The sequence below is a fragment of the Papilio xuthus genome, unplaced genomic scaffold, assembly GCF_000836235.2.
Source record: "Papilio xuthus unplaced genomic scaffold, Pxut_1.1 DF828952.1, whole genome shotgun sequence".
NCBI classification, from domain to species: Eukaryota; Metazoa; Arthropoda; class Insecta; order Lepidoptera; family Papilionidae; genus Papilio; species Papilio xuthus.
Window position 1 is genome coordinate 172,915 of NW_013529697.1, and position 17,779 is coordinate 190,693.

Sequence of the window (17,779 nt, forward strand, 5' to 3'; positions counted from 1 at the left end):
CCCCCGCCCCCACCCCCACCTGCCCCAGCGACACGCTCGTCGCCGACATCTTGCGCACCAAGATGCCTACATTATCAAACGATCACGATTTATTATTTTTTAAACGTACTCAAGATTAAAAAATAATCGTTAAAATTGTGTTTACCTTGTAAAGGTAACGACACGGTGTCGCACTCCCGCCCGTTCAGGTAGAATGTAACCTGCAACCGAATCGTGTCGCGACTTTTAATTGTAATTACATACTATGTTACGGTGACAAGTTCCAAATGGTATTTAAATGATATTGATAAAGATTACCTGTATGTGTATCTTGCGGCGCAGCACGGCCTCGCGCACGTTGAGCGCCAGGCAGGACCAGCGCGCGGCACGCAGCCGGCACGCCGCGCTGCCCTCGCACAGCGCGCGCGCCCCGCCCCCTCCGCACTCCGCCACGCCCCCGCCCACGCCCACGCCCACGCCCTCGCCGCGCGACAGTCGCACCGACGGCACGCCTGCCACCGCACTCAAATTACAACATTTCTTCTGGCATACTTAATGAGATTTTAAGGCAAGGCAAGGAATATTGTTTAAATAATAATATAGTTGAATCAAACGGCCATCCACCTGTAGCGACGTTCAGCCACAGCTCGAAGGTGAGCGAGTCCTGGCCCAGCGACAGCACGTGCACCGCGGCCCCCGCCTCGCCTCGCTCCCCGACCGCCTCCTTCGTCTCCTCCGCCTCCTCCCCCATCGGCGCCGCTCTGTCCACCTCGTCGTAGTCTTCGCACTTAGCCTCTGTCCAGGGTAACGTATATACGATACTTTAGTTAAATTCAAATGCAAGTGCAAGAATTTCTTTATGCATCTTTTTAAAAAAGTGTGTTACTAGTAAACCTAAAAAAGGGCATCCCATATATGGTACAGAAGGATTAAGTTTGCCGACCTGGTAACGGCTGCAGCCATAGCACGAGAGCGAAGCCCTGCAGCCAGGGCCCCCAGTTGGCGCCGTCCACGGTGCAGCGCGCCGCGCCCGCGCCGCACGGAGCCCTCGCATCTGTAGCAACAAGCGAACGGTTCCTTGCAACAAGTCGGATTGTGAACTTTTGATGCTTAAGTGGACTCTCACCGTCGGAGGAGCGGGGGTGGAGTGGTAGGGGGAATTGAAGCGCGAAGTCCGGCGTGCAGGGGTCTGCGTGCGCCAGGAGACGCCGCAGCGCGGAGAGCAGCGCGCCCAGCGGCGGCCGGTCCGCCGCCGCCAGCCGCAGCAGCGCCGCCAGCTCCCGCGGCTCCACGCTCTGGGAGGCCACCACGTGTATTAGTTCCAATATGCTGTGTTGCAGTTCTAATGGAAAATAAAAATATATCGTTCGTAAGTAGCTCTCCTTTTTGTCACTCCTTGGAGTGTCTCATACGTTCGACGTACCGAAATCGGATTACGAGTAAAAGCGCGAAGTGGTGTTACCTGCGAGGCGAGGGTCGGTGCGGCGCAGCAGGGCGGCGGCGGGCGGGGCGAGCAGACGGCGCAGCAGGCCCGCCGGCGCGCCTCCGCCCGCCAGCCTGGCGGCCAGCGCGCGCGCCAGTCCGCCGCAGACGCGCTCCAGGCTCTCCTGCGTGCCGTTGTTGCTCTCCTCCTCCACCACCCTGACGCAAACGACAAGCTCATCGATCCGGACGTCAGGATTACGGTTCGCGAGAGGAGGTACCCACCTCTGGACGAGCTGCGAGAGGATGTCGACCACTACGAGGCAGAGCTCGGGGTGCGCCAGGGCGGGGCCCGGGGCCGCGCGCTCTCCGCACAGCGCCTCCATCGGCGACTGGTAGTCTGAAAAGTGTGCCTCGTTTTGAAGGACTCGCCGTGCATCAACGAGACGAGTGTGAGAGAAGCGCAGCCGCTCACCGGGGAGGCCGCCGAGCACGGACGCGGTGTGCGCGAGGTCGCGGCCCGCCAGCTTGCCCGCCAGCTTGTCCGCCAGCTTGCCCGCCTCCACGTCCGCCTGCAACACAGTCGAGTGCCGATCAAATCGTACCGCACCACAAGCATGTGAAAATATTTTATATCGAATCCTTTGAAAACACATATTCCTCCGAGGAATTATTGTTTAAAGATTTCAGTTTAGAGATTCTAGAATGTGTTATTAATGATGCCCTAAATGAGTAGTAGGTGTGTACGAGTGGCGCGCACCTCGTAGCCGTCGTCGTCGGGCGGGTGGGGGTCGCTGAGCTCGCTGGCGTAGGGACTGGCGTGCGAGCCGCCGAGAGGGCCGGTCTCCTCGCCCGATGAGCCCTCCGCGGAGCTGCCGCTCGACTCGCACTGCAGCGGCGGCACCTGACACAGTAAACCGACATTTCCATTGTTACTTGTATCAATTTGTTTTGTTTGCATTGTTTATCCTATTTATATACCTCTTATGTAATTAACTATTCTTAGGACCTTCGAGGAAACGTAATTCTACGAAACTTATATCGTATACTAGCGTTGCGAGTATCACGGAGCGCAACATCGAATTGACGAGCGTGGTCTATTCGGTTAATATACACAGATAGAACGACAACACGGCTACCACAAATTTACAAAATGTCAACTGTATAGTTTTACTCTGCCATCTTCAAATTCGCAGCGACTTTTCTCTCGTGGGTGTTGACAAACAAGTAGCGAGCGAAGAACGACGAAAATGTCAGCGAACGCGCGTCTGTGTACGAACCTCCGACATTGTATAGTATAAGGCGCTTACCGACTAAACAACCGACCGCGGGGTTTCCAAGATTTACTTCGCCTTATGTACGAAGGGTCTAAGATATACGAAGCCTTTGTGTCAGTTCGAACGTAAAATTAATAGTAACATATGCGGCATTGTATAATCCTCAGTAAAGCGTCGCTTAATCGCGGCCGTCACGTTTCCGGCATTACAGCCGGCGCACCGTAAGATTTCACGGTCAAAAATTCCGTACAACATATTGATATTTCTATAATTTAAATGAGAAAGAAAGTGATAACAATATGTTGTGTACAGGTGTGAAAAGTTACGGCGAGTTTCCAATTTACTTCTGCGCTAAGGATTCCCGCGGGAAGCCATTTAACTGCGACCTCCGCTAACAAAAATTACTTTACGTCCAATAAATATATTTGATACCTACCTATTAGTAACTGTGATTATATAGTGGGATATTGTGAATCATTAGTCTTCCAGTAAAAGCTTATTATAATAAGATTAGTTTAAATGCTTAATGGTTGCGTGTTGTCGCCCGCCGCCGCGCCGCTGCGCCGCTGCGCCGCCCGACGCGACAAGTTGCCGCTGTCACACAGGATTACGACATTAGTTGTCTGACTTGCATTGACTATCTTATAACAAACCATTGAAACAACATCCTACAGACTCTTGGAATGGACAAGCAACAGTTAATGTAAAAAAAAAACAACGGATCACAAAAACTCCAACTCCCTAGTCCCCTTTGGAGAAGAATACGAATGAATGACACCTCACTTTTCAAAAACGGTGAGGCCGTTTCCGTCAAAAAAGGTTAAAATGTTAAGGATATGCCCGTCAACCGTTAAAAGTTTTACCTTGGTGTCCGCCGCGGAAAAATATAAATATACTTTTATCTGATGTAATAAAATTGAGTTTTGATTTCTGTGTTGATGCTCGATACAATATGGTACAAGTCTAGTCAGTTTCCTGTGATGCACTCCGATGATGACGTAAATGAAATTAATGAATACAAAAAATGCGCCTCAAATCTGAACGGCACTTAATACGTTCGTATATTATTTGGAAACCGGTGGTCCTTTAGCAGTGACTGATGCTACTCACCCCAACGATCGTTAAACTTTTAATGTGCTTCTTCATAATATAAGTACAGTGGGAGTTGTTCGCGATGTCTCCATAGAGCAACAATAGTTTGAACGTCTGACTTATAGTATCTTGAAATTATAAAAATCGGTAAATGTTGTAACGATAGAGTATTTGACACTGTACAATATTAACAAGTACAAGTAACATACATTGCTTTTAATTAAATCAAAACAAGTTTAAGTTAGTTCTGTAACTGGAACACCGCGAACGAAGTCAACTGTACCAAGTAGTAGTACTGTATGAAGTTTCTCAATATCAGAGTAAGATATCCACTGACATTTATCCAAACATTTCATAAACAAAAGCAAAAACTTATATAAGAGTGAAAAATGTTAATTAGAAACACGTAAAATAAGGAAGGTCCTCCAAGAAGTAGTAACGCAGTGTATGTTGGACAGCTCGGCTGCGCTAGTGTATCATTAGTGTAATAGCAACCGCGCGTTTACTTTTATTTATCTATATTTAAGTGCCGCAGAAAAATACTTACTCAATGTTATATTAATACCGAAACATTGTTATATTAATATATTAATACAGTTAAATAAATCGTAATCGTATCGTAGTGATATGAGTAGCTTGCTTTTATATTTGCGTTTAGAATCTATTTACCATTATTAGGTGACTGCTATATACGAGTATAATAACGTTCAACTAGTATCTTTTTTCGTCAATGATGTATCGTCATTGTCGATGCTGATTGTTTACAATCTACAATACAAGTTAAACAGATAGTTCTCAAAATATGCAAGTACATAACTAGTAGGCATTGGCGGGCTCGTTATCAGCGGGCAATCGTCTTGCAGCAATTAGCTGCCGGATGGCGGGCAGCGTCGCTGGCACAGTTCACCCGGCGGACATTAAGCCACAATCGAAGTCGTAAAACTGTTACAAGACGTTTATCTATGCCAATACTAACATTTAATAATTGCGCATTTGATAATGGTAATGGCAGTTTCCACTGCAAAAACATCTACAAAAACATATTATTATTCTATATGTCATGGATTGGGGGACAAAATATTTTGTACAGATGTTTCGATAATCTTTCGGTAGCCGTAGAACGAACAAACAAATACTCATTTATACCAGTTTAAAGACTTCGATTTCTGCGAGCGAGTGACTGCGACGCAAATTGTGAACAGCATTGTTATTTCGCGCGAAGCACATCAAAATTATAAAGATAAGGAGCGGACTTCGTTTTGTAGTGCGTTTGGAAGCGAGGCGAAGCGGCGGCGGTGGGTCACGACGTCAATTTTACATAATTAACGCATAATTATATTGTCATCGATACGCAAGTGGACATAAAAAGAATTCTGAATATTTCAAAGGCACTGGCATGTTTTTCTTAGAATACTGAATCTTTTTTTCGGAATATAGTTAGCATGAGTTGCTAATTCTCATTTTTGCTCGGCTCACGGTAAATTAGTTGAAGTGAATAATTTATTTTGTGAGCCGTCGCAGACGGACTCTACCGTCCAGGTTGATAAAATGCTCAAGAACGGCGGTATTAAAGCTCCAGAAATCAAATTCGAAAAACAGATAAGATTTCATGTAGAGTAAGTTATGGCGATGGAAGATAGTGGTTACAAACATGTAAAAAAACATCTAATTTAATCATTCAGTTTTTCGCCAATTCGTAAATAACAAGTTTGTTGCAATTACAGAGCATACAAGTTTTTTTTTTATAATACACAAATGTAAACTATTCTATACAACGTTACTAGGCTATGACTAGGGACCGAACTTGTGTTCGGGGCCGTAACAACCACTCACTCAGACTATACGCAATCGAACCACACGGACGTTCCAAATAAAGCGATGATAAAAACTCTAACATTTACACAATTTCTTTTCGGTCTCATCATTAAATATGAACGTTTCTTTGCCTTCCTCTTACCATAGACATTGCTCCTTCAATGTTTTCGATCACATAAGCTTCATTTAATACAGCGACAAAGCTATAATTAAGTAAATAGAGGCCGTAGGCGATTATTGCCAAATGTTACGAAACTCACCGGCATGAGGAACTGCCTATTAAGTTTGAAGGCGAGCCGGCTCCGGCTTAGACCTTCCGAATTTATTGCGAAATATCACTAGCACCTCACGCAGGAGCACAACAACTTTACACCACTTTCACTTTCACCCGTCCCACGCGTGGAGCTTCCTATACTGTACTGTACGCGATACCTAGCGATATTTTGTTTTGATATATATAAATATTTGTAATAGAAGCGGTTGTCTACTTGGTGGCTAGCGGCGGTGTGAGGGCGGCGTGAGTGCGGCCGCGCAACAAGGGGGCTCCACACGACGGGCGGCCCCGCGGACATGTTTTACGTTCCTCATTATAACCGGCCTCAGATGTTACGTCACTAATTCATAGCATAAAAACAACCAAAACAAAAATAAAGATAAAAGTTTTGGCTGCAGGCTCAAATCAAATCATCGCATCAACCACTTCTAGTTTGAAAGTACCTTGCTTGTTGACGTATTTATATTATTTTGTAATAATACCAACTTAATATAAAGATAATAAATTCTAATAGCATATCGTATTACGTAATCGTTACAAATTAACAGGTTACTTTAATTTAGTAAATAATTGATAGTGATTAGAGCAATAGCGATGTTTTACTTACTTTTAGAATAACGTACAATTCTCAGTAACTGCGATGTTTCATTAAAGAAGGTAGGCTTTAAGTACATTTAGAGTCCAAATGAATAAAAATAATGCGAATTGTAAATAAAGTAAGCATTAGATAATTCATTGTGTTATTATCCTGCATTAAATGTGATGGTATGGTCACCTGCGGAGAGCACCATCAACGCGACTATGAAACCGGTCTGCCGCGATTAGATCGAATGTTTCCACTCGCTACATTCTTCCGGATGTCTAGGATTTTCTTTTTGTATTAAACAAATTACTTTTGAACCTCTGAAGGATTACAATACGAATGAAATTTTCATTATTTTCGTCAGCAATTATGGCGTAGGATATTTTTTTACGAATATTTTTCTCCCAGATCTAATGGAGGTTTTTCGAAATTATTCAAATCGGCGGCAATCCGATGTTGTAGGGGAGACGACCTTTAGAATTACTACAAGAGAATTCGTCATCGAGCGATACAATACATTTCAAATGTTGATGATGTGCTGTCATTTTTCTTAGATAGACTTTGCGTATTTTAAATCTATTGAAGACATATCAAATTCTTACGACGTAATAATATATTGTTAACGGATAATGTTATTCAAGTAGGAGTGATATGATGAAATCATGTCTCAATATTTATCCATGTTTTATTGCCTTATGTATCTTCATAATGTATATTATGTATACGTTATGTGTATGTATGCGAGGGAAGGTGCGACACGTGCGGACCGGCGTGCGTCTTAGCCCCAATCCGCACCTCCACATTCCGACACACGATCATAATTCCTTCTTAAAATACGTTTTGTATGTTGTTGATAGCTAGATGTGTTTACCTTAGCGGGGGCGAGACGCGGCATGGCGAGGCGGCGACTGGGGCGCGCCACTGCCACGCCGATGAGGGCGTCGCACAGCGCGCTCAGGCCCGCGCCGCTGCACGTGGGGGTGGCGGTGGCGGCGGTGGCGGCTCGCAGCGCGCTGCGCACCACGCCGCAGCTGGCCGTGCGCGACCCTCCGCTCGTCGTGTCTGCCACAAACAACACTCCCGGTTTACACCAACTTACCTAGGCCGTAATACTCACTCAAATAACATACAAATACGATTACATGTAAGTTAAACAAAAATTATATCCATTCCATTTCTTCCATCTTTGATCTATTTGTCTGCGTCGTTTGTTTACTCGTTATATGAGTTACATTTCTAAGTCAAAGTCAAAAAGTTCCTAACGTGCACATAAACCTTTCTCGATAAGCCATGATTTTAACCTATTTTTAAATGACGTGAGGCTGGATATGTAATTTATATAATTTCGCGGCTAACGCTGAGCACCGAAGTGGCATTGGAAACCTAATCCGCTGTAAACTGCTACATATATAATATATATATTGTGGATCGACGATACCTTTACTATGTGGAGTAAACGTGACGTTTGTTAACATTAAATAAGTTCCCGGAAGAGACTATTTTAAAAAAAATTTGTAAAATAATTTACCAGAGACGGCGAACTGCACGGTGAGCAGGGACTCCATGAGGGCGACGAGCAGGCGGGTCTCGGCGGGGGCTGCGGGTGCGGGCGGGTGACACAGGCGGTGCAGCGCCAGCTTGAGCAGCACGTAGCTGTGCGCCAGCAGCGGCGCGCGCGCCACGTGCTCGCGGAACATTGGACACAGCAGGCAGAGCCCCGCGCACGACTTCCAGAACGTGCCGATCGTCTTCAACACCTCGATGTAGTCCTCGCTCGATTCCTCGGCTCGGTCGTTCGATACTAAAGTGTTACTTGTCTTCGACATCTTTTCCACCGTTTCCGTGTTCATTTCGAGTATTTCCTTCTCCCTGGTGAGATCGCAGAGCTCCTGGAACTTGTCGGCGGGCAGCTGCAGTTTATATATGTTGTAGCACCTGTCGGTCACCTCCGACAGACATTTGAACAACATCCGCACGGAGGCCAGCGAGCTTATGTCGCGGTAGTAGGTGAGCTCCGCGTTCTCCCTCATCAGTTTGTATATTTCCACGATAATAGCGATTTCGAGAATCGCGCAGCACTGGTTGGAAAATTCCGGCAACGATACCAATTCGAGGACGTAGCTGAGGCCACCTTTTTGTATAAACTGTTCTGCGAAAGACACCGTGTTCAGAAGACTCGCAAAGATATTGAGACAAGACACGGTCAGGAAGTAGGCGGACTCCTCTCGCTTTATGATGTAGCGATGCTTGGACACGATGAAGGTGGGATAGATGACGCTGAATAGCAGCTCGTACTTCATCTCCATGCGGCACTTGGGCGTCACCTTCAGCAGGTGGCTGACCGCCGCGTGCAACACGTTGTTATGGTTGTCCAATTGAAGCAACGAGTTGTAGTGGATGAGAAACGACCACACGCTCTTTCTCTCTATTGGGCTCACCCCGTGGTGGCAATACTTCCTCCCCAGGTCTCTGTTGTCGTCGCAGGGCTCGCAAATGGAGCAGGGCAGCTGGTCCGTCACGCGGGGAATCAGTATGCTGGAGCCGAGGTCGCCGTAGACGGTGTGCTCGAGGAGCCGGAGACATCGCGGCGCGACGCTGTTGTGCGTCAACATCAACCTGACGATGCACTCCATCAGGAAGCCGGGGGAGAAGCAACAGCACACGCCGCACTTGAGCATCACTCGCAGTATTTTGGTCCTGAGGTCGGGCTGCGCCGAGACCCGGTCGTCGGTGACGAGGGCCGTGAGGGTGCCGTAGAGCAGTGAGACGCAGCAGGCGGAGGGCAGCGGCAGGCCGGGGCCCGCCTCGCCCAGCACGTCGTGGTGGTGGTGCATGCCGGCGAGCACGCGCGCCCGGCACGCCTTGTGCCAGCTCCGTCCGCACGCCGCCGAGTGGATCACCTCGCTTCTCACGCGCTTCATGCCGCTCACCAGTTTTCCTATACATTCTATAAGCTTCTCAATCAATATCACGCTAGTTTCTTCCTCCGCGTGAGGAATTCTGATCATCAGCTCTATGCACTCCTTGAGAAGGCCTCCTTTCAGACATTCCCCGTACAGCTTGAACTGGTCGGTGAACTCTCTGAGCTTGTCCACGGTGCGGCACTGCATCAACAGACAGTGGAAGAAGGCCGCAATAGAGTACGCTATTCCGAACACGTATTTCAGCAAGTTTTCCGCTTCCTTCTCGCTCGACTTTTCCAGGGCTTCGGAATGAGCGGGGCGGTCCTCCCTAGCGCTATACTTGGCGTTAGACTTACATATGACATCTTCCAGGATCCTGAGGAGCATCGGCAGAACGCCGCTATTGATTAGTTTGGCACACAAACCCGAGTGGATCAACACCTTGTCCAGCGAGACGATGAGGAGCTCCGTGAGGGCCAGTTTAATCCTCGACATCTGTTCACCGTCGTAGTTGACCCGGGCCGGCATGGAGCCGAACTGCAGGGAGCAGAGGTTCTTCAAGGAAAAGTTAATGCACTGCATGGAGATCTGCGACCCCTCGGCGCCGGAGAGGCTGCTCTCCGCCTTGCACAGCTCCTGCAGTAGCTCCGTGATGAGGAGCATGAAGTCGAAGCTACCGATTTCGGTGTTGATAATTTCCTTATGTTTGTCGTTCATGAAGTCGTCGGCTTTGGGTTTAGACTTGCGCGGGGTGTAGAAGGGGTCCGTGTAGAGCATCTCGTTGTGGTAGTCGTTGGAGGAGCGCACCGGCGAGTCGAAGTACTCGAAGTGATCGCTGGGCGCGCTCACTTTGATGGCCATGGACTTGTTCAGTATGTGCAGCTCGTCGTTGGAGTCCGCGGACTCCGTGGACGGCTCGGACTCTATGAGAGAGCGTCGTTTGCCTTTTGCGTCTGAGGAATCCGGTTTAGCGACGCCGTTGTGCTTCGTCCTGGTAATTAAATGTTAAAAGTGTGTTCGATACTTGTCCGCGTACATAAAGTATACAAATGACATTAGTCGCGGCTCTCGCTGCAGATAAACTGGATGGGAGTCGTATTTAATTGAATACTTTGCATTATTTAATATGTCAAAGCTTTTAAGTTTAACATTAAATAGTCGCGTGTCCTTGAAATAAGGACGAGATTTAAATAAATTGAAGTGCAATGATAGCGAGACCTTTGATAACATTAAAAAGATATGTGGACATCTGTTCAGTGAGATAGGAATTTTCAGAAGGTTGAAACAAGTCAAGATAGTAAATAAACAATAACAATATATACGACTTACCGTCCTATTGTGGAACATCTCGCTGAGGAAGCGATCGAACTTGTTTTAGTTGCTTGATTTAATTTTTGTTTGGCCCAGATTCTGAAAACGTTTCTGGTCTCATTAGACGTTTCAATAAATATCAAATTTCATAATATTAATTAATGAATTAAAACAGAAACATCACGCGAACAATTAAAGAATACAAACAATATCTTGATTCAGTTTTTAATGGAATTAGTCGGTATCCATAAACAACTAATTCCAAATATATTAAATGTTCATAAAATTATTAATACGAAGTACGTCATTAACCGATCTTAATGTTCACTAATGAGACTTTTATGTTTCAAATTATCTTTGTAAAATATTATACAACATTATAAAGTAACTTTACCTTAATAAAAAAAGATAAAATGACTCAGTTATTGATTTAAATGTCAATTTTCGTACAAAACGTTAGCTCGCAAGGACCATCACCTACATATATATTATTTAGATAATATACAAGTTGTGTACGCACAGACGTTTCTATAATACATGTTAAATTAATACATTTACTCTAAGATGTTTTACGAAAAATTACATTAAATCGCAAACAACAACAATGACCGGCAAATATGCATTTTGAGTTGCTTTTGCCCGCGATACCGTCCGCGAGGAATTAACGAACTTACTGTTCACTAAGATCCCTTTATCTGTTTTGGAGCGTAGTAACAAACTAACAAACATACATACATACATACATCCGTCTAAACTAAGATATGAATGTATGTTGTATTTTAGAGTGTAGCATCAGTGGTAACAAATATACTGTACTTGAAGAATAATATTTATTTGTATTCAATGTATGAGAAGATATCGCGCTCGAGATGAGTCAGCAGTTTGTCCTCGTTGCCATGGCGATGTTTACAAATATAAGAAAGAAAACAAAATATGCACATAATGAAGTTACTTTTATGCTAATTTAATTTTTCCAACCATTTATTTATGATATATCGAACAGATCGCGATGTTCCCACAATTAAGTCAATCTTTCAATATATTTATATATATAATTTATTTATATCAATGCGACTGATTTCTGCAACCGTGCACTTTTTTATTTTATTTAATCTGCGACAGTCATATTTCCTCAAAGGTCACTTTGTTTTATAAACGTATTTTTAACATTTTAAAATGGATTTAACACTTTCTACCGACTCGGTCGCAATTCACTTTAGGTAAAGAGCGTAAATAGTAGTTGCATTGAATGTGTTAAATGAAGACAGTGGTAAGTCGTCAGATGTGTGTGTATGTGTATGTACCTGTGCGAGAAGAGCGTGTGTATGGGAGGCGGGTGCGGGGCGCGCGGCGGCGTGGAGCCCGGGCTGGCCGCGCCGCCCGCCAGCTCGCCCCACAGCCACACCAGCACAGAGCTCAGCTGCCGGCAGCACGACAGACCCTGACCAAGAGACGCGGTACATTCTCCATCATACATTTGTCGACTAAGCTAGACATCCTAAGGGTCCGTTCGGACAGACCTACGCGAAGAGCAAACCAGATACATTTTATTCCAAAATAAAACACATATAATTTTAATTTGCACTTCTTTTTTGTCCAAAAAAAAAGTTAAAAAACGTGAAAAGTAAAATTAAACTTTCTTTTAATCATATAAAACTCAATTTTATTTCTAATAAAATTTTCTATGCTCTCCGCCCCGGTCTGTGTGAACGGGCCCTAAGATATAACATGTTATTCACTCAATGAAGCATGTAAATAAAAAAACTCCGTATAAAAATCGAAATACAATAAGTGGCGCTTAAGTTGGCACGTGGGGCAGAAGTGTACTATCGTTCTCGACGTGCCAAATTGATCGAATCTAGGTCGGGTACTTTATAAAGTAATAAAATATATTTTTATTTAATAACTACATTATATATGCCGTTGTAAAGCAATTAATTGTATCGTCATCAAGATAACGGTGCAAGGAAAGGCGGTTGATTAGTTGCACAAGCGGACGGTCAGTGACCGCGCGGAGTGCAACAGGTTTGTGTACATAAGTGGGCAATGCTGGTCCATTGCGAAATATATACATACTGAATGACAACAATGTGACGCGACGCGTATTGTTTGCAGAACATAGTGAACGCGGATGCCACACAAACATTGTACAACATATCTTGTTTCAAATAGATGTCGCGATTTTGAATGCAATAAACCTACAAATGTTAATAGAAACATTGAAATGATGCAGTACTTTCGTATCAGTCATACTTTTACTAATGTTGTATAAAAACTTTTTAACTGGTTTGTTTTTCGTATTTATGAAATAATGAAGATGATATGTTTGTAAGGCAACATATGGCAGACCTCGACGCCGAGCGTGCGCAGCAGCACGAGGCAGCGCCAGGCGGGGCCGCGCAGCACGTACGCGCGCAGCACCGCGCCGCTCGCCTGCGCCTGCGCCTGCGCGCGGCTGAACACGCTCGCCGGCGCGCGCGCGACGCACGCTCCCCCCTCAACCCCGCCATCACACACTGTCACAATGTCATTTGAAAAAATACTCACCTGTTCATAATGTTTACAAAGAAATGCTTGTATGTATTTACACGGTTACGTAAAATGTCATGTGAAATGATTGAAGAAATCAATCAAGCAAATGCAAGTGGGCGCAGGTCAACGAGGGCAGCGATATAGCTGTAACGTCAGCTGATAATCCATGCGCGTGCGCACTCGGATACATATTAATATTGTGTTTGATATATGCATCAACAACATTGGATATCGGTATTTGCTTGAAAGTGCTTGCCGAGTGTAGGTATGTTATATATAATTTAAAAATCAAATGTTCTATGACGCAAAATGTATTTTAATTGTGTATTGCAAATTAGTATTAGATTATAAATTGTCTAATTTAGATTTTTCCGATATAAATACATCGGATGTTTAATAGAATAAAATAAGAAATATAATTATGATGATGATGCAAGACATAAATGCATATTCAAATTGCATATCATATGTTTATGTGGAATGTTTCATTTGTTAATTCTAAAATATAAAAGCATTATTATAACATTATTAACAGGTAGTTCTGTTATAATAACTCCACATGTAGCGCGTATTTTGCGTGAGGGCAGGTCATTTATGTGAGTGGTGTTCTCCGGGAGCGATCTCAAATATTAAAACTTAACTCCATATTTCCTATGTATGTAATTCCATAAAATATAATAAAGCGAGAGATTTACCATCATGTCCGTTGGCGAAGCCGTTGCCGGAGTCGTGTGGTGGTGGTGGTGGTGGTGGAGGTGGTGGTGCCGGGGGAGCGGCGTGGTGCAGGTTGGCGGCGGAGGTGACGCGGTGGATGCCGCACAGCAGCTCGCACCCCACCAGCGTCACCACACCGCTCACCGGACTGAACACAACACAACCACATTGTTACACTTCTCATACAATAAACTCAACCACTATCACTTTCAAATATAGCTTGAAGAGGGATCATTTGAGGACTTTATGATAGGACAGATTAGAAATGATTTGTTGCTTATTAAATCTTTTCATCATGTAAAGTACCAGAACTTGATGAGCTGGTTGGCATCGACGCCCTCTTGGAGCCGCACGAGGAACTCCGCCAGGAAGAGCTCCAGCCATGTCGACTTCTGTAACACATCGACACAACTCTTTAATCACTATACTTTCAGGTAAAATTGTTAAGCTTAATTATGAAGAGTTTAGAGTTGATTTTTAAGAAGTTATGGTAATGGTATGGTGGTGCCAACCTCATAAGTGCCGGTCTCAGCCTTGAAGAAGTGTTCCCAATATATTTTTAAGGAGTCTGGTTCCTCCTCTGCTGCCATATCCGCCGCGTTTCAACCTACACACAAGAGTAAACAATATAGAAGTTTTTAATTTTTTTTATAATTGACTGGTTTGGTTTTTGGTATTTATATAATTAACTATATTTTAAATCTTCGTGACGCAAATATGACTATCGTATGAAATAAGAATGAACCAAAGTAAATGTTAACTGGTTTTTAAAAAACGAAATGAACTTGATCGTTAAAGTTGATTTATAGTGTTACCAGATACGTTATGAGAACAACCGGTTATCTTAACTGTATGAAATGTTTCGCGGTAATCCTGTACCCACATGACCACTGATAACGGTTTGCGCGCCAAAATTTTACGCACCCGTGATATGTTTACGCATGTTTAACGGAAGCAAAATAAATTATTTATACTAATTTATATGAATATTAAAATAAACCCTTAAACCACTTTGAAGTTGACGCAAAGTCAGTTAAGTTTAAACCAAAACCTATAAAAGTAATGTAGAAATGATAGTTAATCATACAACATACGTTAAAAAATAATTAATAAATAGATGACATAAACATTTGCGGGAGCTATTTAAAAAAAATCGTGTAAAAATTCTTCCGTCGAAATGTATCGGTATGTATTCGTAATACCACAAGTTTATCTCCGCAAAATATTTGGACACGGAATTTGTGTTTCTTCTTTTCGGAGTCTTGTGTCTGTGTGTGTGATGTCACAGGGGTGGCATCACACTACACAAATGAAACGAGCTATAAACTTCAGATATAATCAAACAATATTCAATAATAACAAATAATACAATTACTATCAACTATTGATTATTGGACAAATATTGTTTTACACGTGCTTTGTATTTACTCATATTTGATAGGTGACTATAGTAACTGTAGAAATATTAAAAAGGCAAATTACTTAATTTGTTATTATACATGTCTCAATTAAAAAACTGCACAAGAAAGGTTATTTAGCTGTAAGGTTTGACAACTGTCTCAAAGTACACAGTCGGAACAGACACGGCGCATCGATGCCAAAAGATGAAACTAATACAAGAGTTATTCCACATTCATTTATCATCATCGGATCACAACACTTGGCATTACACTCAATAAAGTCGACAGTAACCGCCGGGTTCTTAATTACATCATTCTGCAAGGGGGCACCGAGACCACAATGTACCTTTGATCTCGGCTATAGTTCCGTGAGCCGGAGACAGGGGGCTCTGTTGTCGGCTCATGCACAGTCCCGGCTACAGATACCCATTGATCTGGATTAGAGCACAATGATACAATTGATAAATGGTCCGCGAGCGAGCGCGCTCCTGTCGCGGAGGCGGAGGTGTACTGTGCTGTGTGCGGTACTCCGAGAAACCTTATCTGTGAGGTCATTATGTGACACGTATAGCTCGCACTGCGACTGCTCTCGCCGCAAAACAATATAAACTTATAAGATTTATTTCAAAGGTCCCGTTTTACATCGTCGGTCATCAAGAAATACATAGATAGGTATTTCAATGAATAATATCCACTGTACGCATATACGCAGACATACGGCATTTTCGGGGATCTAAAAAGGTAAACCTATTGCTGCTATTACTCTTTAATTAACCTCTCGAAGGTAATCGATAGGCCACGGTTTCGGCATACAAAAGTCGTGATGGACTAAGTTGTTGTAAAGTTTCTCGGGTATCCTCACCTCTCTACCTCTACCTCGGACGATCAAAATAAACATGTAATACACAATACATACCAAACCAACAAACGTGACAATGAAGATTAATCACTACAAGGCCACTGTAGTGCGTAATTCAATGTGAATAATTTAACATTTAGATTTAGAATTGATTTGAATGGAAAATGTTACATCAAGAAATCGGCACATATTGAATAACACAAACAAAATTGAATTTCAATAGGATATTGTAGTTTTTAAAGTAGCTGATCACGTAAGAGCAGACACAAAGTGCAGTTTGCCAGTGGCGTAGGCCGTACGTGACTTAGGTCAGTTCTAGACAAACACGCTTGCCCGCGATACACGCCACTCCTTCCTACCACTTACACGCAGTGTGTACACGAAAGATAACATTGTTTGCAAGCGAATTCGAGTGAGCCTTGTCCATAACAATAATGACGTTCAGATTAGCGTAGAGGTAATATAAGGTAAAAATGTGGGGCTTGATCTTTTGATTTACTACGTCTCAAAAATTTACAGGAATTTTTAGGAAGGCCATAAAAATCATAAATTTTTTTGGTATTAAATACGTTTCAAGGACAGAAAAGCAAGATCGGCTCTTACTATTTACGAGTATTACTAATTAATGTGTCCTTATTTTAATCAATTCTTTCGACGTATCAATATGTTGATAGAAAGGACAACGATTCTGAAGTAGAATATATAACTATCTCTGTGTGTGTTTTGAAATAAAATTAAAAAAAAATTCGAGATATTTTTTTTTACATTTTTTACAAATTGTACATACACAGTCCGACAACGATAATTTGTATTTAAATATCTATAAAATTCTCTAGAGTCGTGTTTATCAGTTCCAGGCCAGACATCGAGACAAAACATGAAATTCGCATATATTGCGTCTTTATTGTAGTGGGTAGCGGGGATGGCGTGGCGGGGTGGCGGGGTCGCGGGGGCAGGATTGATAGCTCGGTATATTTAACAATGTTATCGGGCGCGAGATAATATGATGCTCGCGCGCAGTTAATTGTCAATGAACAACAACAAAACTGAACCCGTTATCAGTTTGAACTAGGCAGCTCGCAACCAGCACTACAGCACAACTCAGGAACACAAGCAGTTGACAAACTCCACCAGATACAGACAAAATACTTGATAATAAACAATTAAATTTATAAAATATAAACTCAACTAACTGCATAACCATCATTCTTCATATATTATTGAGTACTAGTTTTTTCTTTTGGACCAAATTTGTATAAAGGCTTCAAAGAACTGAATAGAAGATATCCTTAAAACATATAGATTGCTATATTATTTTTTTGAACAAAAATGACAAAAATATATTCTCTATTTTTTATTAAGGCCTCTCCATATCAATATACATAGCATATAAAAGGCATTTATTTGTATAAAGAAATAATAAATCAGTATCCAAAATTTAATAGTTCATATTTAAAACAATATAAAATTCGAGAACATGCAAACACACAAATAAAACCTAAAATACACTACCCATATGATTGGTACCTGCTGAACTGAATGCTACACTTTGTACAAGTAAAATTCTGCCAAAGAAATATTGTTACAAACATGCCGGATACAAACTCTGGTCCCCACT

At 43.0% G+C, this 17,779-nt stretch overlaps 1 protein-coding gene across 1 annotated transcript in view; it reads right to left on the reverse strand.

Moving 5' to 3' along the window:
- Window positions 1–16,048, reverse strand: part of mv (lysosomal-trafficking regulator mauve) — a 27,147-nt gene extending 11,099 nt beyond the window's left edge. Inside the window, 18 exon segments of the mRNA XM_013319629.1 lie at window positions 8–66; window positions 146–200; window positions 298–491; window positions 604–774; window positions 923–1,321; window positions 1,442–1,620; window positions 1,687–1,801; window positions 1,877–1,973; window positions 2,162–2,305; window positions 7,314–7,504; window positions 7,971–10,336; window positions 10,675–10,755; window positions 11,961–12,097; window positions 13,006–13,172; window positions 13,884–14,050; window positions 14,209–14,294; window positions 14,415–14,509; window positions 15,649–16,048. Of these exon segments, the coding sequence (XP_013175083.1) occupies window positions 8–66; window positions 146–200; window positions 298–491; window positions 604–774; window positions 923–1,321; window positions 1,442–1,620; window positions 1,687–1,801; window positions 1,877–1,973; window positions 2,162–2,305; window positions 7,314–7,504; window positions 7,971–10,336; window positions 10,675–10,755; window positions 11,961–12,097; window positions 13,006–13,172; window positions 13,884–14,050; window positions 14,209–14,294; window positions 14,415–14,492 (4,686 nt within the window). The 5' untranslated portion in view covers window positions 14,493–14,509; window positions 15,649–16,048.
- Between the last annotated feature and the right edge of the window lie 1,731 nt (window positions 16,049–17,779).